At 66.2% G+C, this 25868-nt stretch overlaps 2 protein-coding genes across 3 annotated transcripts; one reads left to right on the plus strand and one right to left on the minus strand.

The window, feature by feature from the left end:
• Nucleotides 1–121: 121 nt before the first annotated feature.
• Nucleotides 122–23813, minus strand: FLNA (filamin A). Of its 2 annotated transcripts, XM_037821145.1 has the most exons (47): nt 23708–23813; nt 20129–20580; nt 17104–17352; nt 16889–16986; nt 16636–16783; nt 15972–16090; nt 15799–15876; nt 15551–15713; nt 15260–15460; nt 14638–14775; nt 14425–14548; nt 14151–14287; nt 13861–14054; nt 13579–13692; nt 13334–13477; nt 13122–13245; nt 12864–13024; nt 12677–12767; nt 12400–12569; nt 12075–12192; nt 11677–11939; nt 10926–11523; nt 10657–10830; nt 10395–10557; nt 10146–10306; nt 9865–10035; nt 9449–9572; nt 9194–9350; nt 8646–8835; nt 8463–8486; nt 6081–6328; nt 5902–5997; nt 5675–5777; nt 5444–5584; nt 5211–5339; nt 4923–5096; nt 4647–4808; nt 4180–4536; nt 3947–4069; nt 3574–3840; nt 3348–3485; nt 3097–3212; nt 2459–2591; nt 1473–1649; nt 1161–1379; nt 867–1070; nt 122–652 (listed from the first exon to the last, which is right to left on the minus strand). In XM_037821145.1, exons 2-47 carry the CDS (start codon nt 20502–20504, stop codon nt 465–467), a joined length of 7947 nt encoding a protein of 2648 aa, XP_037677073.1. In that variant the 5' UTR covers nt 20505–20580; nt 23708–23813; the 3' UTR covers nt 122–464. The 2 variants fall into 2 exon arrangements, with proteins under 2 accessions (XP_037677073.1, XP_037677074.1); XM_037821146.1 differs by lacking the exon at nt 8463–8486 and having other exon boundaries at nt 23708–23812.
• Nucleotides 22291–25582, plus strand: LOC119522646 (translation initiation factor IF-2-like). Its single transcript, XM_037821147.1, has 2 exons — nt 22291–22974; nt 23365–25582. The coding sequence occupies exons 1-2, from the start codon at nt 22667–22669 to the stop codon at nt 24374–24376; spliced, it is 1320 nt and encodes a 439-aa protein (XP_037677075.1). The 5' UTR covers nt 22291–22666; the 3' UTR covers nt 24377–25582.
• The last annotated feature ends 286 nt before the right edge of the window (nt 25583–25868 follow it).

Genomic DNA, 25868 nt, shown 5'->3' on the forward strand with positions numbered 1-25868 from the left:
GCAGATGGGGATACTTAGAGGATGGGGTGGGGCACTGGGCCAGAGACCCAGCAGCCTGAAGCCTGGCCCCACTTTGATCCCTTGCCTCCCCCTCAAAAGAAAGCCACCGTGACCCCCAGGATAATGGAAGCAGAACTTTATTCCTCTCGGCTGGGGAAGAGAACTAGCAGGTGGTCGTGCAAGGACACCCCCACCCCACTCCTCACCCCTCCTGGAACCCTTCTCTCGCCTCTCCCCTTCTCCCAAGTGAAAGCTGCGAGGCCGCGGGTTGGGCGAGGCCGGTGAGAGCGCGGGGTGGGGGCCCTGGAGTGACGGGACGGTCAGATCAGGCCGGGGCCCAGGGCCAGGGGGTGGGAGAGGGGGGCTGCTCGGGCAGGGGTGGGGCAGGTGCAGGGGCACTTCTCGTCGTGGGAGCTGCCGGCTGGGCCCGGCAGGTGGGGTGGGGTGGGATGGGGCTGGGCCCCTCAGGGCACCGTGACACGGTAGGGGCTGCCCGGGATGTGCTCGTCGCCCCACTTGACTACCAGCGTGTACTCCCCCTTCTCCTTGAGCAGGTAGGAGATGCTGTAGAGCCGGCTACCCATGTGCTTCACCAGGATCTCCTCGCAGGGCGTCCGTGGGCCGTGCACCCCCACCAGCAGCATGTTATTGCCTGGGGGGGGGGGGGGGGGCAGGGGCTTCAGGCCCAGGCCGTGACCCCCCCCACCCACTGCCGCCCCAGCACCCTGCTCTGCCACCTCCACCCCAGGCCTTGAGGGAAGGTGTTCTCCCCAGGGTTGAGAGGAGATGGCAGGGAGGCCCACGGCGGAGGGGGGGGGCTCCAGGAAGTGGCACCCCTGCCTTATTTCCGGGTCCTGGCTGCCCACCTGCTTTGCTGCAGTCAACCGTAAAACTGCTTTTCTGGCCAGCGTAGGCCTTGCTCAGCCCCAGGCCCTTGGCTACCACCTTGCTAGCGTCCGTGGGCCCCAGGCCCGGGACCCCGTGCTGCGGGGCACTGGCAGCCTTGGTCAGGGAGTCCACAAACACCGACGAGGTCTCATGGAGGCTGTGGTTGCTGACCAGGCGGGGCCCTGCGGGAGAGCGGGGTGCAGGGAGCTGAGAGGCGGCCCGATGGCCGGGTAGCGGGTGGGTGGGTGGCAGCAGCCCGGCGCCAGGCTCACCTGTGACTTTGGCCTTGAAGGGGCTGCCCCCGATGTGGTAGGGGCCACCGTACTTGATGGAGATGAGGTAGCTGCCGGGGGCCATGGGCGTGTAGGTGACCCGGTAGCCCTCGGGGCACTCTTGGCAATCCATCTTCACCTTGGAGGGGCCATCGATGGTCACCGACAGGGCACCTGCTCCCGCGTTGCTCGTGTTGACAATAAACTCGGCCGGGCTCCCTGTGGGCATGGAAAGTCAGGCAGGGCGGCCCCTGGGCCCAGTGGCATTGTCTACACACACACACACACAGAGCAGCCCCTGCCGGCCCCCACCTGTGACGCCGCCTTCCAGGCCCGCTCCGTAGGCAGACACCAGGCCTGGGTCCCCGCCATGCCCAGGCTCCCCAACTCGGATCTTGAAGGGGCTGCCGGGGATGTGGGTGCCGTTGAACTTGACATCGATCAGGTAGACACCGTTCTCCCGCGGGATGAAGCGCACGGCATACTTATCTGCGGAGCGGAGGGGCACGGCCGTGGGCCCGGGGGTCACCCCACAGCCCCTTGCTTCCACTGGGCGAATCCCACCTCCGAGAGGCAGCCGCAGCCCTACCTGTGCCCTTCGCCTACCAGCGCATGGCCAGCAGCTCCCCAGAGGCCCACTTGACCGTTTCCAAGAACCATGCTGGGCACCCCCACCCCACCCCACCCCTGGAGAGCACAGGCTTCCTAAAGGTTAAAGGTCGGAGCTCTGCGGACACCCCAGCAGACTGCTACTGGGCCCTGCCTGGACAGAACTCTTTTACAAGCAAGGCCCCCCTGCTCTGCTGCCTCCTCGGAGAGATCACCACACATGCCATTCTCCCGGCGTGTTTACTGGGGCTCAGGGATGGGCGGGAACTTGCTGGAAGGTCACACCGCCGGGAAGGGGCCGAGCTCAGGCTGAGAAATTAGGCTGACCAGCTCCTCCCGTCCCCCCCACCTCAAGGCTGCCTTGGGCCTGGGCCTGGGCTGCCAGTGCCACGTCTCTGGTTAAAGGATGGGTGGCCCCGGGCCTGAGTTCCGGTCCCCCTCTCCCTCCTCGTCAGGCTGGGATGTCCTGCCTGCCGAAGGCCCTTTCCATCCTGCGGTCCCAGCTAGCAGTCTTGAGGACTCAGGCTGCCTGGCTGGAAGGAGGTGGCCCAGGTGGCACGTGGGCACCTCCCTGGGCTGCTGACAGAATCCGGAGCCTTCTTTCATGCTCTCGGCCTGCTTCCAGCCAGGACTGGTGTGGCTGGCCCGGGGCAGGCCGGGGGGAGGAACGGGCAGGGCCAGGGCCTCACCTTGGTCGATCTCGGTGACATAGCACTCCTCCAGGGCTCCCGAGGGGCTGTGCACCTTGGCATCAATCACCCCCTTGGCCCCGTTCAGGCTGACTGCAAAAGAGGCTGGCTGGTTGACCTTTAGCCCTGACTCCTGGAAGCACAGCAGATGAGATTAGATGGGGTGGCCGGGAAGGTCCGGGGTGGGGGGAGCAGGGGGCCGCAGGGTGGCACTTACCCAGCCGGTGTCCAACTTGGTTTAAAGAGGGACAGCCGCCGACTGCAGAGGCCCAAGCCCCAGACAGACACACGTGCCCTCCCGCCCACCACCCTGCCTGCAGTCACACAGCCCGGGACTATAGGGGTGGGGAAGGGTGGCCCCACCCCATGGGCAGCAAGCGCCTGGCCCTGGCAGGCTGTCCCTCTTTAAACCTCAGCCCTGGCGCACAAGGGGCAGTGGGCTTCTGTTCCAAGCCTTTAGACCTGAGGCACGAGAAAAACCCCACCGGGCGGGGGGCTGAACCCGGCCAGAGCAGAGGCTGAGCGCCGGCCCGGTACCGGCCCGAGAGTGTCCTCGGGGTGGCGGTTCTGGTCTGGCTGGGCCCAGGCCCCAGGGGCTGCAGGAGCCCCAGAGCTGGCGGTTTCTCTCAGTGCCTCACCTGAAGACTAGAAACAGTGAGGCGGCGGGCATCGCCCGACGGAGAGGCCACGGGCACCACGAAGGGGCTGTCGGGGATGTGCTCCTCGTTGAACTTGACCGAGACCTCGTAGTCACCTGCGCAGGGGGAGAGAGCATGGGGGCTGCGCTGGGCCGGGCCTGGGGGGTGCTCCGCGGCCCCTCAGCCTGGCATGAGTCCCCATTGGCCCCCAAGTCTCCAGCGTCCAGCCAACCCGAGCGGGCAGCAGTTACCTGGCTCCTGGACCATGTAGGCCACGCCACAGGAGCCATCCTTGCGGTCCTCGAAGGAGATCTCAGCCTTGCTGGGCCCTTCCACGGCAATGGCCAGGCCCCCGGCCCCAGCCTCCCTGGTCCAGATGCTGAACTCGGCTGCAGAAAACCAGGGTGTCCTCAGGGAAGGGTGTCCGCTCCTCAGCCACCCCTGCCCAAGCGCCCCACTGCCCCCCAGCAGACCTACCTGGCACCCCGGCTTCAGCCCTCTCCAGGCCGGGACCCCCGGCCCGGACCTTGTGGGCTCCGCCTTCCCCCAGGGGCCCCACGGTGAACTGGAAAGGGCTCCCAGGCACGTGCTGACCCTTGTACTTGACGCTGACCGTGTGAGTGCCCATCTCGGCGGGCACGAAACGGATGCAGTAGGTGTGGTTCTCACCCTCCATGATCTCGGCCTCGTGGATCTTGCCCGACGGGCTGGTCACCTGGGCAGCCATATCCTGGATGCTGATTTCTGCGGGGCAGGTGGGGAGGGAGGACGAGGGGACCTAGTGAGTCCCCAGGGCTGGCCCGGAAGCTGCCCCCAGCTCCCCCCCTCCCGCCCCCGCCCCGGCCCCTACCGGGGATCTTCAGGCTAAGATCGCAGTGGCTGCCGACATTGGCCACCGAGGGTGCCCGCCGCCTCCGCGTGATACTCTCTTTCACCCGGCCCTCGCCTGTCACCTTCACGGAGAAGGGGCTGCCTGCGGGGAAGAGAGCACGGCCCCCCCCACAAGCCACATGGGTGACACGCCTGTGGGCGCGTGCCGGGGGCGAGGCGGGGAGCAGGGGGTTGCCGTTGGCGTACACTCACCGGGCACGTGCTGGTCGGCGAATTTGATATTGATGATGTAGTTGCCGGGCTCCGTGGGGCAATAGGTGACTCGGCACGTGCCGTCCTCCAGGTCCTCGGTGTTGATGTCCACTTTGCTGGGCCCCTCGATGGACAGGCTGAGCCCCCCGTAGCCGGCGTCCCGGGTGTCGATGATGAACTCGGCGGGCTCGAAGGTGTGGCCTTCTTGGAGACCCTGGCCCGAGACCCGCACACGGCTGGCGTCCCCGATCTCCGACTGGCTGATCATGACGGGGATGGGGCTGTTGGCCATGTGCTGGCTGTTCTTTTTCACATGCACCAGGTGCTCCCCGGTCTCCTTGGGCACGAACGAGATGCCTGGGCGCAGGGCGGGGCCGTCAGCGGGGAAGGGGCTGAGCAGCCGCCCCCTACCTCCGCTCCTTTCCGGAAGCTCCCCCCGCCCCACCCCACTGGGTGCCCCCTCTTACCCACGTGGCCGTTGCGCAGCCGCTTGAGCAGACAGGGCTCCTCCCGGCCCGAGGGGGGCACCACGGTGGCCGTCAGCAGGCTGAGGTCCGTCTCCGAGATGTTGATGGGGATGTCCGCGGCCGAGCCCACCTTCAGGTGGGACAGGCGCATCGAGTCGTCACCTGGTTGGCAGGGGGGGCAAGCGGGGCCAGCCATCACTGCCAGTGCCCCTCCAATTGGCCCTTGGCCCCCGTGGTGAGAGGCCGTCCTACTCTATCCCCCCGGGGACAGCCCACCTGTGACCCTGGCCGTGAAGGGGCTGCCCGGGATGTGCTGCTCGTTGTATTTGACCAAGATGCTGTAGTCACCGGGCAGCACGGGCAAGTATGAGACGCTGCATGTCCCGTCCTGGTTGTCTGTGCAGCTGATTTCGGCCTTGGACGGGCCCTCGATGGCCAGCGACAGGCCCCCTGGGGAGAGCCAGGTGGGGGTCAGCAGGGAGCCGGCCCCCCAGCACCCAGAGCCGAGTCCGGGGCCATGGGGCAGGCAGCACCTCCGGGCCGGGCACCGAGGCCGCCACTCACCCTCGCCCGCGTCCTTGGTGTTGACGGTGAAGGTGGCAGGCTTGTTGACCACGCCGTGGCTGAGGCCCGGCCCGTATGCAGTGACGTGACCGCAGTTGACGTAATCCACGTAGAACTGCAAGGGGCTGCCTGTGCCAAGGAAGTGGGAGCCCCATGGGGAGTCGGGGCAGGCCCGGGGCCTCGGCCGCCTCCGCGCAGCCCCCTCCGCCCGCCTACTGGTGCCCAGCACCCACCTGGGATGTGCATGTTGTCGTAGCGGATGTCCATCTCATGCAGGCCAGCCTCACTGGGGGCGTAGCGCACAGTGACGGTGCCGTCCTTGTTGTCGGTGATGGAGGGCTGGGCCACCTTGCCTGAGGGCATCCGCACCTCCCCTGGGGGTGGGTAGTGGTCCAGGTCAGGGCTCACGGCTCACGTCCCCGCCTGGCTGCCCCCCCCCACCATCCCCTTCCCTCGCCCCTCACCAGTTATCTCCCCCTTCTTGATGGTGAAGGGGATGACGAGGTCGAAGGGCCTCAGGGTGGTCACATCCAGCCCATTGACTCCCACCAGGGGCCTCTCTGGGGCCTACAGTGGGGACAGAGAGGCCCAGGTGAGGGGCCGTGGGCAGGCAGCCGGGGTCCCTGATCACTGGTGGGGAGCCTCCTGGGACCGGCCCCCGAGGCCCCCCTGGGAAGGCAGTGGTGTGTACCCAAGTCTGCTGGCCGCCCTGGGGATAGGCGTACGGCGGGGCCACCTGCTGAGGCCGGAGCGGCGGCTGTGTGCTGGGCTGGTCCCCGGCCAGGGCCTGCGGGCAAAGCGGGAGAGCTGAGACCCTGCGGCCACGGAGGCCATGCCCTCGTCCGTGCCCCCCACGAGCCTGCGCCTCACCGTCACTTGGAAGGGGCTGTTGGGGACGTGCTCGCCGCCGAAGCGCACGCAGATGACGTATTTGCCCGGCTGGGGCGCCGTGTAGAAGATGTCAAAGGTGCCGTCCGCATTCTCCACCACGTCCACGTCCACCTCCGAGCCGTCCGGTGTGCACACGGTGCAGGTGACCTTGCCCTTGCCCGCGGCCTTGGCGTCCACGGTGATCACCGTCTCCTCCCCGATCTGGATGGTGGGGCCGATGCCAGTACCTGGCGGGGGCAGGGCATGTCCCCCCAAGGGGGGAGCCAGTGTGTGAGCCCATCGCCTGGGCCGTGTGCATCCACCTGCCACCTCCTGGGAGGTCTCCTCCTGTGGACCCCCAAGTGCAGCCAGGCACCCCCCAACCCCCCAAGCCAAGGACAGCAAGTGGTTTCTCAGAAGGCAGGAAAAGTTCTCCGGGGCCACCTGAAGCCAGCGGGTCCTTTCTTGGAAGGGGCCTGAGAGGTGGCACCTTGGTGAGCGGAAGGAAGAGGTAAGGTGCCTGGCCCCGGCCCTTTTACTGCCACCTCCCCCTGCCAACCGGGCTCCGTGGTGCCCCGGGGCCTGCGAGCAGACACCGGCACTCTGTTCCTGGCGGACACGCAGCGGCCCGGACCACCCACCCGTCCCCAGGCCGCGTGCAGACGACGTGAGGCGCAGTGAAGTCCTGCTGCAGCATGGGGGGCCGTGCCACTCGCCTCTCCCGGACCCCCACCAACCACCCCAGGCTGGGTGTGGACCTGGAGTTTCCTGGCCACTGAGAACGCAGAGCGGCCGCCAGCGGGAGAGGCAGCCCGGCCAAGACGAGGAGCGGGGCCGAGGGAAGCAGGAGGCGGCAGGGTTAGCGCCGGGGTTAGTGCGGTGCAGCAGGCCTGGCAGAGCGGCGGTGCCCGGGGGCCACGGGCACAGGGGGGGTCCCGAGCCCCCGCCAAGCAAGGGCAAAGCAGCCAGGGGCCTCCAGGGCCCATGAGTGGCGGAGGCGAGGGAAGGGACAGTGACATTATGAGCTGGGGGTGCAGCTGTCAGGGCCCGGGAGGAAGGTGGAGGCCGTGGGGGCTGTGGGGGGCTGTGGCCTGGCAGCAATGAGCACCCCCCGCAGCCCGGCCTCCCACCAAACCCGCCAAGTTCAAGGCCAAGTTCAAGGCCAGCCCCTGCCCACCCACCTCCCGTCCTTCACCGACCTTCAGCCCAGGCAGCTCTCCTGAGCTCCACTCATGGCCACCTTGCCCTGGGCCCACCCTTGGGGGGCCTCATCTCCCACCTGCCCTGGCTTGGCCAGCAGACCCGCCCTCTAGCTGGCGGCTCAGGCCCCAACCCCACAGGTAACCCCGACACCCCCCAGCAGCCAACCCACCGGCACATCCCAACTACTCCAATCTCCGAGTCCAGCCCCCATTGGGCTCCCTCTCTCGGGCCCCAGGGCTGCCGGCCTCTTCTGTGGCAGCATCCTCTGTCCATCCAAATGTTATTTCAGCCTCCCAACTGGTCTCCCTGCTTCTTTTGCTCCCCAACTAGCGGCCAGTAAAGCCGCACTGTCCCCTGGGGCCCCCTGTCCCCAAGGCCCTACAGAGGCCTGACCCCTGTCCCCAGCCTCCACCTCCCCACCCCCCACCACCATATCCCAGGGCCTGCTCTACTAAGCTGTTTGTCTCCCTACACAGCCCCCCACCAAGCTTTAGACCCCCTCAGACCCAGCTTGCTCGCCCACACCCTCCCCCTGGCCGCCTCGCCCTCCCCCGCTCCAGTGGGTGTCCCTGGCTTGGCTCCCGGCAGGCGAACCTCCACGCCTGAATAACGTCACTGCTGGGGGGTCGGGGCTGGGGGAGGGAGGGAGGCAATGCACACACTTCGGGGCTCTGAGGCTGGACGGGGCGCCCACCATGCTGGCCTGCCCCTGCCCAAGCAGCCGCCAGCGGCCACACCGCGCTACCAGCCAGGCCCGCCCGCTCATGCAGTCTGGGCCGCCCCGGCCCGGGCCCGGGGCAGCCGCGAGGAGGGAAATGGCAGCCTGTGGATCTGGAGACCTCACCACCGACAGAGGAGGCCCGGAGATGAGGGGCGCGGGCTGTCGCCAAGATCCCCAGACCCCAAAGCTCCCAGCTGCAACCCGAGTTCCTCAGTGGGGTAAACCGAGGCCCAGAGAGGGGCAAGGGGCCAGAGTGTTCGTGCTCAGCTCCGGAAGCCTCCCTGGCCCCTGACCCTCCAGCCCGCGGCGTCTCCTTTTGCAACCCGCCCGGCCCTCCCTGTTCTGACCCCCCTGAGAGCTGCAGCTGGAAATGTCCTGGGAATTAGCACAGAGAAGAAAGGAAGCTGCCCCTTGGGGCAAGAGAGGGGCACCGGGAGTGGCCCCAGCAAGCAGCTTACCTAGCCCGTGACCTCCGATTGACACTGAGGTGAGAGGGCAGAGAGCAAGGAGAAAGGTCAAGTGAGTCACTCAAGGGGGCAGCCCCCACTCCCACACGCCGCTCCAAGCAGCGAGCCCTTGCACACAGGCACACCCAAGCCCCGTGCTGAGCACCACGGCAGCCCCGTGGCCCGCCCACTCACCTGTGACAGTGCACTTGCTGGCATCCCCTGTGGGCACGGCCCGCACACGGTAGGGGGAGAAGGGGATCTCGTCACCGCCATACTTGATGAGGATGGTGTAGCGGCCCGTCACGTCGGGCACGTAGGCCACTGTGTACGTGCCGTCGTGGTTGTCTTGGATGTGTGTCTTCTTGGGCTTGCCCTCTGGGTCCTGCCATGGCAGAGCACCAGGTGACAGTTGGCCAAGCTTTGAAGGCAGCCGCCCCACCCCAGCCTGGGCCAGCCCTGCCCTGGGCCTTTAGGAAGGAGCCTCAGGCCCCCCACTAATGCAGGGATGGCCTCTGGGCTGCTCAACCGCAGTGGCCCAAAATGGCTGCCTATATCCGGCATTGCACTTTAGTTCCCCACAGATAGCATCTTCCCTGCCCCGACACCCAATGCTCTGCCTGCATGATGACTGGCTGGGCCAAAGACCTTGGCCTCACCCTGCTACTGCCCAGAATAAGCTGGGCTCTGCCCAAATTACCAGGAGGATATCCCAGGCCTGCCCCACCAACCAGCCAGCTCACCGTGATCTGCACAGCCAGCAGGCCCTCCCCAGCATCCTTAGCGTCAATGGTGAACTCCACAGGCAGGCTGGCGGGCACGCCGGTGGTGTTGAGCCCAGGGCCGCTGGCCTTCACCTTGCTGGCATCGTGCGTCGGCAGCACTTTGACCTTGAACGGGCTGTGGGGCCGCAGGGCATTGGGAGCGGTCAGGGGCAGGGGGGCCTCTCTCCGCCCAGCCAGGGCCTGTCCCATGAGCAGGTGGACCCCACTTCTCACCTCCGAGGCACCTCTTTGTCCCCATACAACACGGAGATGCTGTAGGGTCCCTCGCGGCTGGGCACGTAGCTGACAGTCTGAGTGCCGTCGGCATTGTCCACCACGTCCACTGGCTCCACCAGGCCTGGCCCCAGCCAGGACAGAGGTCAGCCGGCCCCGCTGGGTCCCCACCTCACCCCACTGGCGTGCTGGTCTCGGCACCACCCCACCATCAGATACCCTTTCCGGGTGCCACCTCGGGCCCTCTCCCTCCTGCCACATCTGCTCAAGTGGCCACGTCCGGCCTTCTACCTCCTTCCACATCTCAAACCTAGTCCCGTCACCTCTGGCCCCACCGTCAACTGCCTGCACACCTGTCCCAGCCTCCCTGGGAGGCGAGACCCCGCGTGGTGACACCGGGGCTGGCAGACGCTCACCTTTGGGCCCTTGCACTTTGACCTGGAGCGGGGCCACACCCGCCTTGCTGGTGTCCACTTGGAAGGACTGAGGGAGGTTGGCACGGACCATGCCCGGGCTCAGGCCAGGCCCGGAGCACTTGACCTTGGACGCGTCGGTCACATCATGCACGGGGACCTTAAAGGGACTGCCTGTGGGGACAGAGGGACGCGGCTGCGTGAGAGGAAGCAAGGACAAGCAGGGCGGGTCCTTGGCCCAGCCCTGGGGGTCAGGGGGCGTGGGGGGGGTTCTGCCTCCTCACCTGGCACTTGGTGGCCCCCGTAGGTGACATTGAGGCTGTAGGTGCCGGCCTCATAGGGCACGTACTCGACGGAACAGCTGCCATCCTTGTTGTCGGTGCAGGACATCTTGGCCTCGGAGGGGCCCTCCACGGCCAGGCCCAGGCCCCCCGTGCCGGCTCCCCTGGGTCCAGATGCGTGGCTGGTGAGTCCCTGGGGCTCCCCAAGGCCACCCACCCGCCCTACCTCGGCCTCCCCGGCCAGCTCATCACCTGGTCTCCACGGTGAACCTGTTGGGTTGGTTGGTGGTGCCACTCTGGAGGCCGGGCCCGTGGACCCGCACCCAGGAGGGGTTGCAGCCCTCGGTCACGGGCACCTGAAAGGGGCTGCTGGGCACTGGGCTGCCATCGTAGGTGACGTCCACGGAGTGGAGGCCTGCTCGGGGCAAGCCAGGGGGACAGCCACCGGGTCAGGAGAGCCAGGGCCACATCTGCCTGTCTGCCTGCCCACCCGCTGGGCCCCTCTGGCACACACCCTCCTCGTAAGGCGTGTACTCCACTTTGTACGTGCCGTCGCCGCAGTCCTGCACGTACGTCTCCGTCAGGTTCCCCGAGGGGTTGGCCACACGGGCCTTGACATGAGGCCCCCCGGCCTGGGTCAGCACCCGGGCATCCACGCTGAACTCAGTGGTGGCCTCACGGAAGACACCTGCAAGAGGGGTGCAGGGAGCGAGTTGTGGTGGGCCCCAGGGGTCACGTGATGGAGCCCGGCTCCCCCTCTCCCTCCCCCGGCAGGCCCCTCACCTTGGCCCTCAATCCCGGGGCCGTAGCACTGGACGCCCGAGGTGTCCACAGCGGGCGCCACCTGCAGCTTGCTGGGGAAGTTGGGCACGGGCTGGCCGCCATACTTGATGGTGACGGTGTAGGCGCCAGGGCAGAGGGGGATGTAGGTGATGGTGTGCGTGCCATCGCCATGGTCCTGGATGTGCACCTCGGCCGGCAGCCCCGCCTCCGAGCGGATCTCAATGGTCAGCTCGGCGCTGCCCGCGCTGGAGCAGTCCACGTGGAACTGGCCTGCCTCACCGGCCGTGGCCCGCTCCAGCCCCGGGCCCGAGCACTTGACCTTGGATGCATCGAAGCAGGGAGCCACGTGGGCCTTGAAGGGCGAGCCGGGGATGTGGGTGTCGGCGAAGAGGATGTTGATGTTGTAGTCCCCGGGCTCGGTGGGCACGTAGGAGACGGAGCACGTGCCGTCGCCGTTGTCCAGGCACTCGAGCTGGGCCTCACACGGGCCTTCCACCGTCAGGCCCAGGCCACCCGTGCCCGCGCCCTTAGTGTCGATGGTGAAGCGGGCCGGGGAGCCCGCCCTGCCACCCTGCAGCCCAGGCCCAAAGGCCTTCACCTGTGTGCGGACAGGAGGGGCCAGTCAGGAGCCGAGACCGGGCCGCCCCCTTGTTCTAGAGCTTTCCGCCCTGCTGGAGGTGAAGGGGTGTGGGATACACAGCAAGACCAAAAGGCTCAAGGGTGAGGGTGGGCCTGCCTGCACCCAGATTACCTTGCTAGGTTTGGTGGGGGGCACGGCCTCCAGCGGGAAGGGGCTCCCGGGCACAGGGACCCCATCGTAGGTCACCTCCACCTCATAGGGCCCCTCCTCACGGGGCACGAAGCGCACCACGCTGTTGTCGGCCCCCAGGCCGGGTTCCACCTTGCAGGGCACGGCGGCACCCGAGGGGCCCACAATCTTGGACGCCACTTTGCCTTGGCCGCCGGCGCCCTTCGACTTGACTGTGAACTCTTGGTCTTTGCCGACATCCACTTCTGTTGAGATGGCGGAGATTGGGGGTGGGGGGTGAACTGTGAGATCTTGCACCAGCAGGCGGCCCCTGGGGTGAGACCCAGGCCACGGGGGGTTGAGGGGTGGGCAGTGGATCCCCCCCAACCCCAACTACTTACTCTCTCCCAGGCCAGACACCTTGATCTTGCTGAGGTCCAGGCTTGGCACCACCCCCATGGAGAAGGGGCTCTTGGGGATGGGGTCCCCTCCGTAAGTGACATTGACACCCACTGGGCCCTGGGTGGGAGTGCAGAAAGGAAGGGGTCACAGGTCGCAGCCCTGGTCTCCCTGGCCTGCCGCTGCCCCGCTCGAGGCGCAGGGGTGCAGAGGTGAGGGTCGCGAGACCCCGGCTTTGCTTTCTTCCCGCAGGACCACCAATGCCCACTCGCCCAGGCGGGAGAGGGGAGGAGTGGGTAAGGGGCCGCGGGGCCTGGCAGTAGCTACCTGCTGCACAGGCGTGTACTTGACCGTATACGTGTTGTCATGGTGATCGATGACATCCACGTCCCGCACCGCGTCCCCTTTGGCTGGGCCCGAGAACTGGACGTCCAGCTTGCCCTTGCCGGCGGCTTTGGCATTGACCGTGAAGTAGGTGGGTTTGCTGAGCTCCACACCTGGGGGTATGTGGCGAGACAGTGTAGGCACCCCAAGCCCGGGCTCCTGGGTCACTCCGACACCCCATCCCCACCATCCTGCCCAACCCCCCACCAGAAATGCTCACCGGTGCGGCTGAGGCCGGGCCCCTCGGCCTTCACCTTGCTGGCATCGTGGGAGGGCTCGACCTTGACACGGATGGGGCTGGTGGGGGTGGCCTGGGGGAGGGAGAAGAGGTGCTGAGAGAGCGAGCCGGGGCCCAGGGGCCCAGCCTGGATGCCCCCCACCCGCCCCCAGCGGGCAGGGGCACCCACCTGGTCAGCAAACAGCACCATGATGGTGTAGCTGCCGGCCCCGCAGGGCGTGTACTTGACCGTGAAGGTGTCATTGTCGTTGCGGATGATGTCGAAGTCGATGTCGGCCTCGGCCGGCCCCACCACGCCGGGGGCGCACTTGATGCCAATGCTGACGTCTCCTGCGGGGTGACAGGGATGGGGCACGGAGGTGGGGGCGTGCCAACATGCCCACCTGCCCCCCAGCCGCCCCCCATCACCACCGTGTCCACTCCTCACCCTGGCCGGCCTCCGTGCAGTCTACGGTGAAGTAGGTGGGCTCGTGAGCCTTGAGGCCCGTCTTGGCCACCCCGGGGCCGTAGACCTTAACCTTGTTGGGGTGGCTGCCGGCACCCACATTGACCTGCAGGGCACGGGGGCAGGGGCATGGGCACGGGCAGCCTGGAGGGGAGGCGGGGCAGGGCTCTGGGGAAGACGGGCCAAGGGCTCACCCGGAAGGGGCTGTTGGGGATGTTGACACCCCCCCAGGACACGGTGGCCGTGTGTTTCACCGGCTTCCTGGGCACGTAGGAGCAGCTGTAGGTGCCGTTGCCATTGTCTTTGACTGAGGCCTCCACGGGGCAGCCCTCATTGTCCTGGGAGGGCAGGCAGAGAACGGGGGGACCCAGCTCACCAGCGTCCCTCCCAGCCCTCCCACCCGCCCCGTGCCCACCCGTCCCAGGGCAGGGGCTCCCACCTGCACTTGGACCTTGAGGGGCGCCTTCCCGCCGTGCTTGGCGTCCACCGTGAATTCTGCCGGCTTGTTGACGGCTATGCCTGTTTTCTCCAATCCCGGCCCATGGGCCTTCACCTGATGGGAAGCCACCAAGATGCCACCGTGTCAGGGTGAGCCATGGCCAGGCTAGCCGAGCAAGAAGCTCAGGGACACAGAGTGGCAGGGAGTGCAGCCACCGGGGTACCGGCCCGGGAAGGGACCGGGGAGAGAGGGGACGGCCTCCAGCTCCCCTCCAGCCCTCACCCGGTCTGGGTGGAAGTCCTGCGGTGCCTCACGGATGTCAGCCATGAAGGGGCTGAGGCGGATGTCCTCGCTGTTGCAGAGCACGTGCACGGCGTACTCGCCGGCCTCCTGTGGCCAGTAGCGCACGTCACATGAGCTGTCGCCCTTGTCGTCACACTCGATCTTCGCCTGCGATGGGCCTTCCACCGAGAAGCCTGGAGATGGCCCAGCGGAGCCCCATCAGCACCCCCGGAGCCTCGGGGAGAGCAGTCCCCCCGTCCCCCTCAAGCCAGCCCGGCTCCCCGCCTTACCCAAGGTGCCCACATCATCCCCGATGGCCTCCACCACGAAGTCCGCCGATCTGCCGACCACGCCACCCTCCAGGCCGGGGCCCCAGGCCCGCACCTTCTGATTGCCACACTCCGTGCCCACCTTGACCTCGAAGGGGCTACAAACGGGAGAGCCACACAGCGGGGGACTGAGGGGTGCCACCAGAGCCCAACCCCATGGCGAACCCCAGGGCTCCAGGCAGGGCAGGCAGGGGCCGTGGATGGTGATGCAGGAGCCGGTGCCCGGCAGCCTCACCTGTGTGCGATGTTCTGGCCACCCCATGTGATGGTGACCGTGTATGTGCCAGGGACGGTGGGGTAATATTCAAAGCCGTAGACGCTGTCCCCCAGGTCCTTCTGCTTCACGCGCTCCTCACCCTCTGCGGGGACGAGGGAGGGCCTCAGGCCGGCCCCAGCAGAGCCCAGCAGGCTGCGGAGCCCCCCGGCCTGGCCCCCCCAGCACACTTACTGGGACCCTTCACGGTGACCTTCAACTCGCCACTGCCTGCGCCCTTCGTGTACACCTTGAAGTCGGCCGTCTCCTTCACCCGCACGCCCTTGGGCTGCAGGCCCCGGCCCACGGCCCGGCAGGCCCCCGGGTTACAGGCTGCGGGCAGAGCGGCACCTGAGCCACCGGGGAAGCGGCAGCTGAACTTGCCCTCTCACCCGCCTCCCCCGGAGCTGGGGTGTCGGAACCGGAGGAAACCACACCTCCACCCCAGAATGTGGCCCACCAGACCGAGTCGGAAGAAAGAACCGGAATGGACCATGAGCCCTCCTCCCTGCCGGCCTCCAACGCCAGCCCCCCGCCCTCCCCTCCAAGAGGAAGACAGATCCAAGTACCGTTAACCCTGGGAGCACAGAACAGCAGGATTCTAGACAGCTGGAGCGAGCTCTTCCGAGGAGGGAAGCGTGGAGAGGAGAGAGACAGACAGCCAGCGGGGGCGAGAGGAGGAGGACAGGGACCCAGCAGGGTTGGAAAGAGAATGTGCGCCCCGACAGCGGAAGCAGGCCGCCCCAGGCCGGGGGCCCGAGCGGGGCCAGCCCCTGGTGGCCTCCCCTTCCCGCGGGCCGCCTGGTGCCCGGCCTACCTTGGCCCACGGAGACACTATAGGGGCTGCGAGGGATGGGCATGCCAGCGAAGGTGACGTGGACCGTGTGTGTGCCCTCCATGGTGGGCTGGTAGCTGCAGCAGTACATGCTGTCACCCCGGGCCTCCAGCTGGGGCTGCACGCTGCCCTTCTGCCCCGTGGGGTCCTGGATCGTCACGTCCACCTCACCCGTGCCTGCTCCTGTACCAATCACTGGTTCAGCGCCAGGGGTGCCCCCCACACTGGGCCCCGCGGCTCCCTAGCACCCCAAGCCTCACAGCCGCCCCTCACCTGCCATGAAGATCTCAAAGTACGTGGTCTTATGGGCAATGTTGCCACTGGGCTCCAGGCCCGGGCCCTGGGCAGTCACCTTGCTGGCGTCACCCTGTGACTTGTCCACGTACACCTCAAAGGGGCTCTTGGCGATATGCTGGCCGGCAAAGAGCACGGTGACCTGGTCCCAGGGTGGGGAGGCCATGAGCGGGGCAGAGGTCGGGGGTCGGGGCCTCCCCTCCCCTCCCCTCGGGCTGAGGGCTCACCTTGTGTGTCCCTGTCACCTCAGGGACGTACCAGACGGAGAAGGTACGGTTCTTGTCGTTGTTGGCAGTCACCTTGGCCTGGGGGAATGGGATGGCAGCCATGAGCCCGGGCTGAGAGTGGCCCCTCATGGGGACCCCGCAGCAGCCTCCCCTGCCCGCCTGCAGCACCCCACCTCTTCCTGGTGGCCGGCCGGGTCCTCCACGTACACCAGGACCTCCCCCTGGCCGGCGCTCCTGGTCTCCACGGTGAACTCTGCCCGCTTCTTCACCATGTTGCCCGTCGGCTCAATGCCTGCCAGGAGATGGTAAGGGAGGCATGGGCTGGCTGTGCAGGCCCCCGTGCCACCCCTCGCCCCCAGACACCACGGCGGACCCCCTCAGGAGGACCAAGGAGCCACAGTTCAAGTGTTTATCCCTCTGTAAGCCCGGCACCCCCTCTTCCTGGCACCCCCAGTCAAGACACAGCGTAACCCCAGCTTGGGAGCCAGCTGTGCTCTGCAGCCAGGGCAGGCCCGAGCCTGTTTTCTGGAACACTGAACACTTGGGTTTGACTGCTCACCCAGCCCCACACTTGGGTGCTCGATCCTGCGTGATACACAATCTCCTGGCCCGGATTCTGGATCCCTGCCGCCCGCGCCCTGCTTATCTACATCTACCTCAGGCTGGTGCGACTTCAAGAACTTGCCAGCACCCTCTCGCCTGGCCAAGCTGCCCATTTCGACCAGCCCTGACCCCTTCCTATCTGGTTCTTGGTGGTGTGTGATGTAACCTGGCTCCAAAAGAGCCTTCCGGAACTCCAAGTTCAGAGAGGACACCTCCCCACGGAAGGCCACTCACCTGGCCCGTAGGCTCGGGCTTTCTTCGGGTTCAGTTTGGGCCGCAGGGGAGCCCCCGGCTTTAGCTTGGCCTTGGGGAACTGGGACAGGTAGGTCATGACGGAGTGCTCGTCGACGTTGGGGTCCACTATCTCCTCGGGGGTGATTACCTGCCATGGGCAGAGGGCGGGCACCGCTCAGCCTGAGCCCCAGGTGGCCGAGGTGGGGATGCCTTCCGCCCTCAACATGACCCCTGGAGGGCCATGGGCACGTACCTGCGGGATGCCCAGCCAGTCATCGGCCTGCTGCATGGCCTCGCGGGCGTTGTTCACAGGCTTGCTGGCGTCCCAGGAGTCCCAGTCAGGACACAGACCTGGGGGTAGAGTGGGGGCCACAGTCACCGTGAGCCTGGGCCACAGGAGCCCCTCAGAGGCCGCCCCCCACCCCACCTGCACCCCCTACCCCCTACCCCCGCCTCCCCCTCACCTACCTGGGGCACAGCTGTCGACGAGGGCGCCCAGGGCACGGCCGCTCTGCCAGTCGCGGCTGAAGTTGGTGATGGGCAGCTGCGGCAGTTTGTTCTGGATCCAGCCCAGGAGCCGCTGCTTGGGCGTCTGCTTCTTGGCCTCCTCGTCCTCCTCCTCGTCCCACATGGGCATGGAGATGGAGTAGTGCAGGATCAGCGTCCACACCAGGCCCAGGATCAGCTTCAGGTTGCCGTCCACGATGGCCTTGCTGTCTGTGGGGGACGGGGGTGGCAGCAGCCGCAGGCGGGGGGCCGACCGGGGCCTCCCCACACGTGCATGCGGCCCAGAGGGGTGGGAGGGACAGACGGGTGTCCCCGGACAGTGGGGTGGGGCTGTGGGTGGGCCCTCTCTGCCCAGGGGTGCTGTGGGATGTGTGTGTGCAAGGAGGGGGGAGTCCCAGGTGTAGGAGACAGCTGGGGGGAGATACCCAGAGATGCCCGGTGACAGCACAGGGCAATGAGGGCTGCGTTACCAGAAGCCCCGGGCTGTAGGAGCCCCAAGGACACACCAATGGCAGCCCCAGCACACAGGCAGGGTCGGGGGGGCCTCCAGGATCCCCCAAGAAAAGGTTCTGGAGAGTGAGCAGGGGCACCTCCCACCTCCAGGGGTCTACAGAGCAGGGGGGGGAGCGTGGGGAGAGGAAGGCTTGGCGCATGGGGTGGTTGGGAAATACAACTGAGGCAGGGGAAGCGGAGGCATTGGGCAAGGATTCTTTGGGTGGAGGGGGTCATGGTCCACACCCCTGCACTTCCTTTCCCATCCCCCGCTCCCTGCAGAGCCAGACTGGAAGAGGGAGGTGGGTGCTGCAGACTGGGTGCCAGGGGCCCAAAGGAACCAGCAGTTTGGCGGCATGGACCTGACTCACTGGGGCCCATTTGGGGACAACAGGGCTCATGGGCCAGGGAGCCATTCCTGAGGAGGACGAGGGTGGAGCCGGCGAGCCTGGGGCGGGTGCTCGGGGCCCTGCTGGAGCCCCAGATCCGAGGGCTGGCACCCCCGCCCCCAGAGGCCATGGGTGGGGTCCCAACACATGCCTGCCCACAGCCCGCAGCCCACCCTCCTCCCTCGTGGCCACCTAACGGGCCGTGGGCCGCCAGGCTCCCCACAAGGGAAGTGGTTAGGGCACCGCCCCCTCCACCCAGGCCGGGCACCCAGCACCATGGCAACCCTGCCCGGCACTGGGCCCCACCCAAGGGCCCCTCTGCACCTCAGTCTGTTGGGGCAGGGGCAGGGGACATGGTGTCAGGACAGAGAAAGGGAGCTCTCTTGGGGATGGGCTCGGAGGAGGGCAGGCTTCCTAGGATCTCAAGTCTGGCAGCCCTTCTGGAAGCCAGAGGCCCCATAATCCGGGGACATATTTGCCTGGTGAGTCAACTGGAGGACGGACACATCAAAAGGGCCATCCGTGGGAGGCGGCCTCCGAATCCTAGCGGGCAGCTCAAAGCGGAGCGGCCTCCCCGCTGCCGGCCTCCCCGCTGCCGGACGGGGGTTTGACCCATCCCAGCACCACTGGTCCAAGCTCCTCCAGATGGAGGGTGGTCAAGGCTAGGGCTGTGCTTGTAGGAAGGTTCAGAAAGAGCGAGGGCACGGGCCCAGCTGGGGCTTCCCACCCCCTGTCCCGGGTCCTCAGGAGGCACCTATGGGCCCAACGAGTCCCGGTGGGTGGGTGGGTGGGGTTGGGCCCTCCCTCTCCCTGGTCCATATTAGGGCAGCTCATGCTTTCCCCAAACCCCCTCACCAAAGGGGGAGAGAAGGACCCAGCCCCGGCTGGGAGAGGGCCTGGGAGGGTGGCCCCGCCCCATCCCACCCCTTTCCTCAGGCCCCCTCCTTCCCCTAATCACTGCTGCTTTCCAACATTTTTTTGCCTTATATGGCAAAGCTCTGGGAACCAGGTCTGGTCCAGCCAGCTCACAAGAGGGAGGAGGAGGAGGGAGGAGGGAGGAGGAGACCACCCCCCACCCCCACCCCCACCCCACCCCCAGAGCTGGGGTGTGGCCCGCCTCCCCACATCCGGTTGCCCCCCCACCAGGGCTCAGAGATGACAGCTTGGCTAGACCGCGGCCGGAGCTGGGGAGTGGGCCCCTGCCTCGACTGGCCCTCGGCAGAAAGGGCAGCCACCCTTGGGATCCTCCCTCTGTGTGGCTCAGCAGAGAACGGGCCGGGGCTGCAGGGAGAGCTGCCAGGCCCCTTTCAATTCTCCAGGGCAAAAAAGTTTAGCCCGCTCGCCCTTCTTCCCTGCCTGCCCCACGTTTTCCCCCCCGAGTCGCCCGTCCTGGTGTCCACTACAGTCCCCCATCCTGAGAAGGGCCCGGGATACTGCCGCCGGCCTGGCCAATGCCAACCTCTGCAGCCAAGCAGCAGGGACATGGGGCTGGCAGCCAGCCCAGAATGCGCTGGAGCACCTCCCGACCAGCTCCTGCCCTCTAGATGCAGAGAACCGAGGTCCCCGTGGGCACCGGGACAGAGCCCAAGGTGAAGAGCCGCGTCCCTTCACTGCCTGCTCAAACGCATCTCTGGCGCTCTGCTGTTAAACTCGGGTTCTCTCTGGCCCCCAGCGGCCCCCGGAGCAATGGAAGTGGGAGGTTCGCGCCAGAAGACTCCCAGAACCCTAGACAAGGGGTCCCCCAAGTTCCACCGCCCAGTGCACGGGCCCCCTCGGAGCTGCCGCTGGGAGCGGCGAGCCCGGGCCTCCCGCACCCCGGGGATCGGGCGTGAGGGTCGCAGGGCCCTCTCCCACCGTTGGGGGCTGCGGGGAGGGTATGGGGGGCGCGGCCTGCGGAGGATGTGAGCTCAAGGCTGGGCGCGGGCCAGTGGGCGGGGGCGCGGACGATCGGCGCGGCCGCCGGCCTCCCGCGCGCCTTTGTTCTCGAGGCCCGCGCAGGGCCCGGCTGCGCAGGGGTCCTGGGGGTGGGGGCGAGTCGGGGCGGGGGAGGCTGCACCGCGGGCCGGGGAGGGGCGGGAGCGGCGCGGGTGGAGGGAGGTCCTCACCGATCGACACCAGCTTGATGCTCTCGCGGTCCAGAAACTCGAGCGCCACGGACACGTTCTCGAGCTGCATCTGGCGGAAGGTGGGCCGCTGGTTGTGCTTGCGGTGCATCTTCTTCTGGCTGAGCACCTCCAGCAGCGCGATGAGTCGCAGCCCGTCGCTCAGGTCCGTCTGCAGGTTGGCGATGCGCTTGCTCACGCACTTGAGGTGCTCATTGCACCAGCGCGTGAACGTGTTCTGCTGGATCTTCTTCCACGGCGCGTCCTCCGCCAGGTCCTTCTCGGTGGCCGGCATCTCGGCGTCCCGAGAGTCGGCGCCGCCGCTGCCCAGAGCCGCGCCCGCCGCACTCTGGCCCGCCCGCGAGTGGAAGCTACTCATTTTGAAGCGCAAGGACCCGGGGGGCGGTGCTGGAGCCTCGACGAGGGGACGGCCCTTCAATTAAAGTCGCAGGCACCTAGGACGCACGCCGAGAGGCAAGAAGGCAGAGGTTGGGTCGCGTTGAGCGCGAGCCCTTTAAATGCGACCGAGGGCGGAGCCGGGAAGCGGGGGCTGCGGCAGGGCGGGGCCGCGGGAGGCGGGGCTTCGTGGGCCGCGCCCGCCCCGCCCCGCCCGTCGGAATGCCCCCTCCTCCCCCGAGCGTCCCCCCCCGCCCCGCCCGTCTGGCCGCAGCGGCCTTCCGACCCCCGGGCCTCGGGGCCCCCAGGAAGGTCACAGGGACCCCAGCTCAGGAAGGAGCCCCGGAGCCGGGAAAGGCTGAGCGGCGTCAGCCCCTCCGGCGGGGCAGGCCATACAAGGGACTTTCCTCCCCCTGGGCCCCTGCGGGGGATGGGGTGGCTGGCGCGCCCTGAGTCACGTGCGCAGAGGCGCCCTGGGCCCTCCACCCTGGTCTCTGTCCCCCTTCCCAGGCTTCAGGGCTTGGGGTCCCCAGGCCGAGGCCAAAGCCCAAGAGCGGACACTTGGAGAGCTCCGACTCCGGGCCAGGCGTGTTCCCCGGCGCTCTGCAGGCATCAGGGCAGGGAAGCCACTGCCAGGCAGGGTGGGGACTCCAGGCCGCCACCTCCCAGCCCCCTGTCCCCTCCCTGGCCTACACACCTGCGGCCGCCCGGGGCTCACCGCCTCCTTCCCCCCTCCACTCGGAGGAAAGGGGGCACTGGGCCAGGAGGCCGCGGGCATTCCAGGAACAACCAGCCTTCCAAGGGGCCCGGGCCGGCCAGCGGGCACTGGCACAGGATGCTGGTGTGACGCGTGCTGGGACAGTGTGTGCCCGCCACCCCAACGGCCAGCCTGGCCTGGGAGAGTGTGGTCCTGGGGAGAGGGGAGGCTTCCTCTCCTGTCGGAATGGCCCCTGAGCTGAGTGGGACCAGAAGTGGCCGGGCAGGGTCCCCTGGGCGGGTGGCCCTCCAGAGCCAGAGGGGCCTGCCAGAGGGGTCTGAGCGGGCTTCGGGGACAGTGGCAGGGCAGAGGTGGCCAAAGGAGGGGGGTGGGGGGCAAACCGGGTAAGGTGCTGAGGCCTGCTGAGGAGCTTGCACTGTGTCCCAAGGGCAGTGGGGTTTTTGCTCAAAATTACTTTTCTGGTAGGTAACTCTGGAGACTGCTTTGGGGATCTGACCAACAAAGGCACGGGGGCAGAGGCCAGCCTGTGCCAGTAACGAAAAGGCACCTTACTCATGGCTCCCCCCGGGTGGACTTGCTCCTTCTCCAGTCCTGTGCACCTTCCTTTTCCGGAATGTTCCCTTCTTTGGGTCTTTTTTTTTTTTCTTCCAGAAAACCATGTGTTTCTCCCTACTGCTGGATTCTTAGATTGAGGCACAGCAGGTAGTAATCCATTTCTCTGCTAAAGACTGGTGGGGAGACGGAGCTGGAGGCCTTGGGTGCCATGCCCAAATATGGTTGACTTTCGCTGAGTCTTGGGCACCCGTTCCATATGGCAGTGAGGCTCGGGGCCCCAGTCGGCACCCCCCTTGCCTCTCAGCACACTCCCTTGGGGGTTGCCTGTCACCCCACTGGTTTTTCTGCCACCAGTGGTGGTGGTAAGGGGTCTCAATGGACTTTTATAGTACTGAGGCCCACCACCTGTACACCATCCCCTGTCCTGACCACTCTTGGACACACCTGTACAAAAATCCACACCAGCACGGCTGGAAGGCTGGGTGGAGGTGGGGGAGCTCTGTAAAGGGGGTATCCATACAAGGCCCTCCCAGCCAGACAGCACTCAAGACCTCAAGACGGGCACACACATACACACACACACACACACACACACACACACACACACTGGGAAGCAAGTCCCCAGGGGTGGAATTCAAGCAAGAGTTGATTTTCGCTAAGTGCCGCCTGACTGGGTCATCTGTTGATCCCTTAATCGTCAGACACAGGGCAGGGAAACTGAGTCAGGGTACCTGTCCACTGGTCAACTCCAGCAGAAAGGGGGGACAGAATTCGGGTGTCCTGGCTTCCAGCCCTAAGCTTGCCCTGTTTGGGGGAGAAGGGATGGGACTGGAGTGGTTCCCATACTTAGGAGGACACCGTACAGCCACCAGATGGCGCCCCATCCCAAAGCCCCCAGATCCGGCAGTCTGCAGAAGCCCAAATCCAGCGCTTTCATATTTTCCCTTATTTGGAGTAGATTCTTGGATGTTAGACACACCCCGCCCCCCAACCCCACCCCCGGCCCTCAGACCCCAGGCCCGGCCCTCCCACAGGGAGCTCTAGCCCCAAATCCAGTGGCTGTTCAGCTGGGGTCCCTAAGGAGCCACGTCCAGGCCTGCGTAGCCAGGGGGCGCCCAGAGGGAAAGCAGCGGCAGGTCGACACAGAGAGAAGAGGCCTGGGTGGGCAAGGCAAGTCCAGGTGAGGCAGGTGAGGGCGCCCATCTCCCGCGCGCCCCTTCCGCACCCACCTCGACTGCGCAGCCTGGGTCACGTACAAATGGGACGGCCAGCTGACTGTGCCAGCTTTCCCTGGCCCCGGGTGGCATGGGAATCCGAGGATCGTGCTGTTCACATCCTGGCTGGCAGTGAACCTCCAGCTCAGAGCCAACTGGGGAGAGGGCCCCTACTTTCTGTGCCAGGCCACAACCCCGCCCCAGCCCAGGTGGCACGCAGCAGTCCCCAAACCAGCTCCCCCGTTCCCAAGGCAGCTGGTGCCCTGCGGACTTCCGCCAGCTGAGGGACCCACCGTGGCCCTCTCAAGGGCACTCAGCCCACTCAGGGTCCTACTGGAGGGGCCCTTCCCTCCCAGACAGGCTTGCCATGCGGGCCGGCGGACACCCACACCCGTGCCACCTTCTGCCAAACGCTCAGACACCGTCTCTCCCAAGGACCCACCTCATGGCTTTGGACTCTCAGATTCCTGGCACAGACACAAACTCGTGGGGGAAACTCGGGAGAGCAGCTCCTGGACACCGGCTCGCAAGCCCGCTCACCACCCCAGCTCCACCTGGCCGGGCCTGGGCGCGCGCGCCGGCGCCTGCGTTCTCGGTACTTCTCTGCCCGCCTTCGCCATCCCCGGGCCCCGGCCCCAGCCAGGACCCGCGAGCAGCGCGGCGAGCGTCCCGGGCAGAGCCCGGCCTCCGAGGCCTCACCTGCTGTCCCTGCGGGTGGCCGGCGACCGCGGGGTGGCGCCTGGCTCGCTTTTGCGCCCGCGCCCGGCGCCTCCGGGCTCTGCTGCTGTCCGCTGCGCGCCGCGCGCCTCCACGCGAATGGCCCCGCCGCCGCCCGCCTTCTTGTTGGCCGCACCCCCCGCCCCGCGCCCGCCCCGCGCCCGGCTCGGCCCGGCCCGGCCCGCAGAGAAAGCCTTAATTGGTAAAATCGCCCAGGAGCCGGGGGGCGGGGGGTGCGCGGGGAGCTCATGCGCCCGGGCCGCACTGGCGACGCCGCCCCCCGAGATGAGGGATGAGCTCACCGCCCGGCGCTGGGTGGGTGGGTGTTGGGGGTGGGGGTGCTCGCCTCGAGCTCCCGTGGGGTCTGCAGGGCCCCCGTCTGGGCCCAGCCGCTCCGATGTCAGCTTGCCGAGTCTGGGGGAGCCAAGCGCTCCCTGGGAAGAAAGGCCCAGCTCCAAGGCCACCTCCTCCAGGAAGGCCCCGGGAATCAGGGCCCTCTGCACCCACCTTGCCTCTGCCCCAAGCTCGGGCTGGCAAGACAAGCTGGCTTCTGCTGCCCTGGGGGGGGGGGCTGGGGGGCAGGGTGGGACAATAGGCATGTGCAGGTGTCCACTGTGCATCTACTACGTGCAAGGCCTGGGCAGAGCCTGAGTGAAAGGACAATCTTAACAGCTACTATGAACTTGATCCCTGCTGGGTGCCAGGCCTGGCCTGGGGGCTGCAGCAGACACACACGGAATTCCCAGCAGCCCCCACCCCCAGAGGGCCAGTTAGACACAGACCCAAAACCTGGGAGTGTGCAGGAGGGTGCAGCCAAGAGCCAGGGGTTGGTGAGCTGGGCCGGCACAGACCTACCGCATCTTCCTCGTCTCCATGCCCATTGCCCGCGAGGTGCAGTTCCACATCAAATGCATGTAAAGCAGCATCTTTTTTTACCATGTTGCCCACCATCCCAGTAAGAATTCCGTTTTACGTCCTGAACCCGTACACACACACACACACACACACACACACACTTGTAAGAACTGAAACAGATATTTCTGAAAACAAGGTTTTCCCTCCTACCTGCAAAGCACTCTGGTGTTTTCTACTCTATTCTACTTCCTTTAAAAGAGAGAAAGGGAGGGAGGCCCTTCTCCCCGCTGCCTTGGCCAGCTCTGATTGCAGTGCCTGGGGTGGGGTGGGGGCACAGCAGTGGGTCATCTTCACCTGGAAGAGAGGGCCCTGAGATCAGAGGTGGGGACCCGCAGGTCCAGGAGGGGGCTGCTGGGGCTCACGGCCGAGTAGGTCCACTGGGGAGGGAAACCCACAAGCCAAAGGCAGGTGCCATCCAGGCACGGGGGGGGGGGGGTGGAATGGTTTGTACAGCATTGGCTGTTCCCTGATGATCATAATCGATGAAAGCCATCATCTCCTGGTGTTGAAGATACAGGGAAACCACCGGGGTTGTCGCCATTCCTACCGCCACGGCAAGCTGATTCTCCAACCAGCCATCCTCCCTGCACCAAGATGAACTGATGTGTTCTGGGGTTTGAACACAATACTTGAGGGGCTTTGGGGCCGCTCTCTATTCAAAGTTTTGTACCGATGTCGACAATTGTCAATGCACTAATTTTCACCACAAGCCTCATCTTATGACTTTTGTAACCATCTGAGCGGTGTTTCAAAGGATTTGAAAACCGGCTAATGCCCAAAGGATCTTTAATATTCTCAAGAGAAAAGTTAAGGATCGTGTCTTTTAGTATTAAAAACATCCTGATTTTAAAGAAAACATTGTTTATAGCTCAGTGAACAATGGCCTCCCTGTACATTGATCTGGGAAACGTATTTATGGTGACATTTTTTTTTTCCTCCCTTATAACTTTCAATCTTGCTGGGATTGCAAGTTATACATTATACTGCCTAGAAGCCATTCCCATCCTTCATCAAAGAGAAACTCCTGTATCTTATTCATGACTTGGAATCGGTTGCTTCCACAGTCTCTTTTCCCCCTTGCTGCACTGGCTGCTTCTTGCTAACTCTTCCTTTTCCCCAACTGTCCACCAAAGAAATTCGTCCTCTTCTTTAAGGCTCAACTGCAATGTCCCGTCTGCCCACCCTCCCCAGGATCAGCTCCCTGGAGGCCCTCAGGGTTCCCTGTACA

The sequence above is a fragment of the Choloepus didactylus genome, chromosome X, assembly GCF_015220235.1.
Source record: "Choloepus didactylus isolate mChoDid1 chromosome X, mChoDid1.pri, whole genome shotgun sequence".
Lineage (NCBI taxonomy): Eukaryota > Metazoa > Chordata > Mammalia > Pilosa > Megalonychidae > Choloepus > Choloepus didactylus.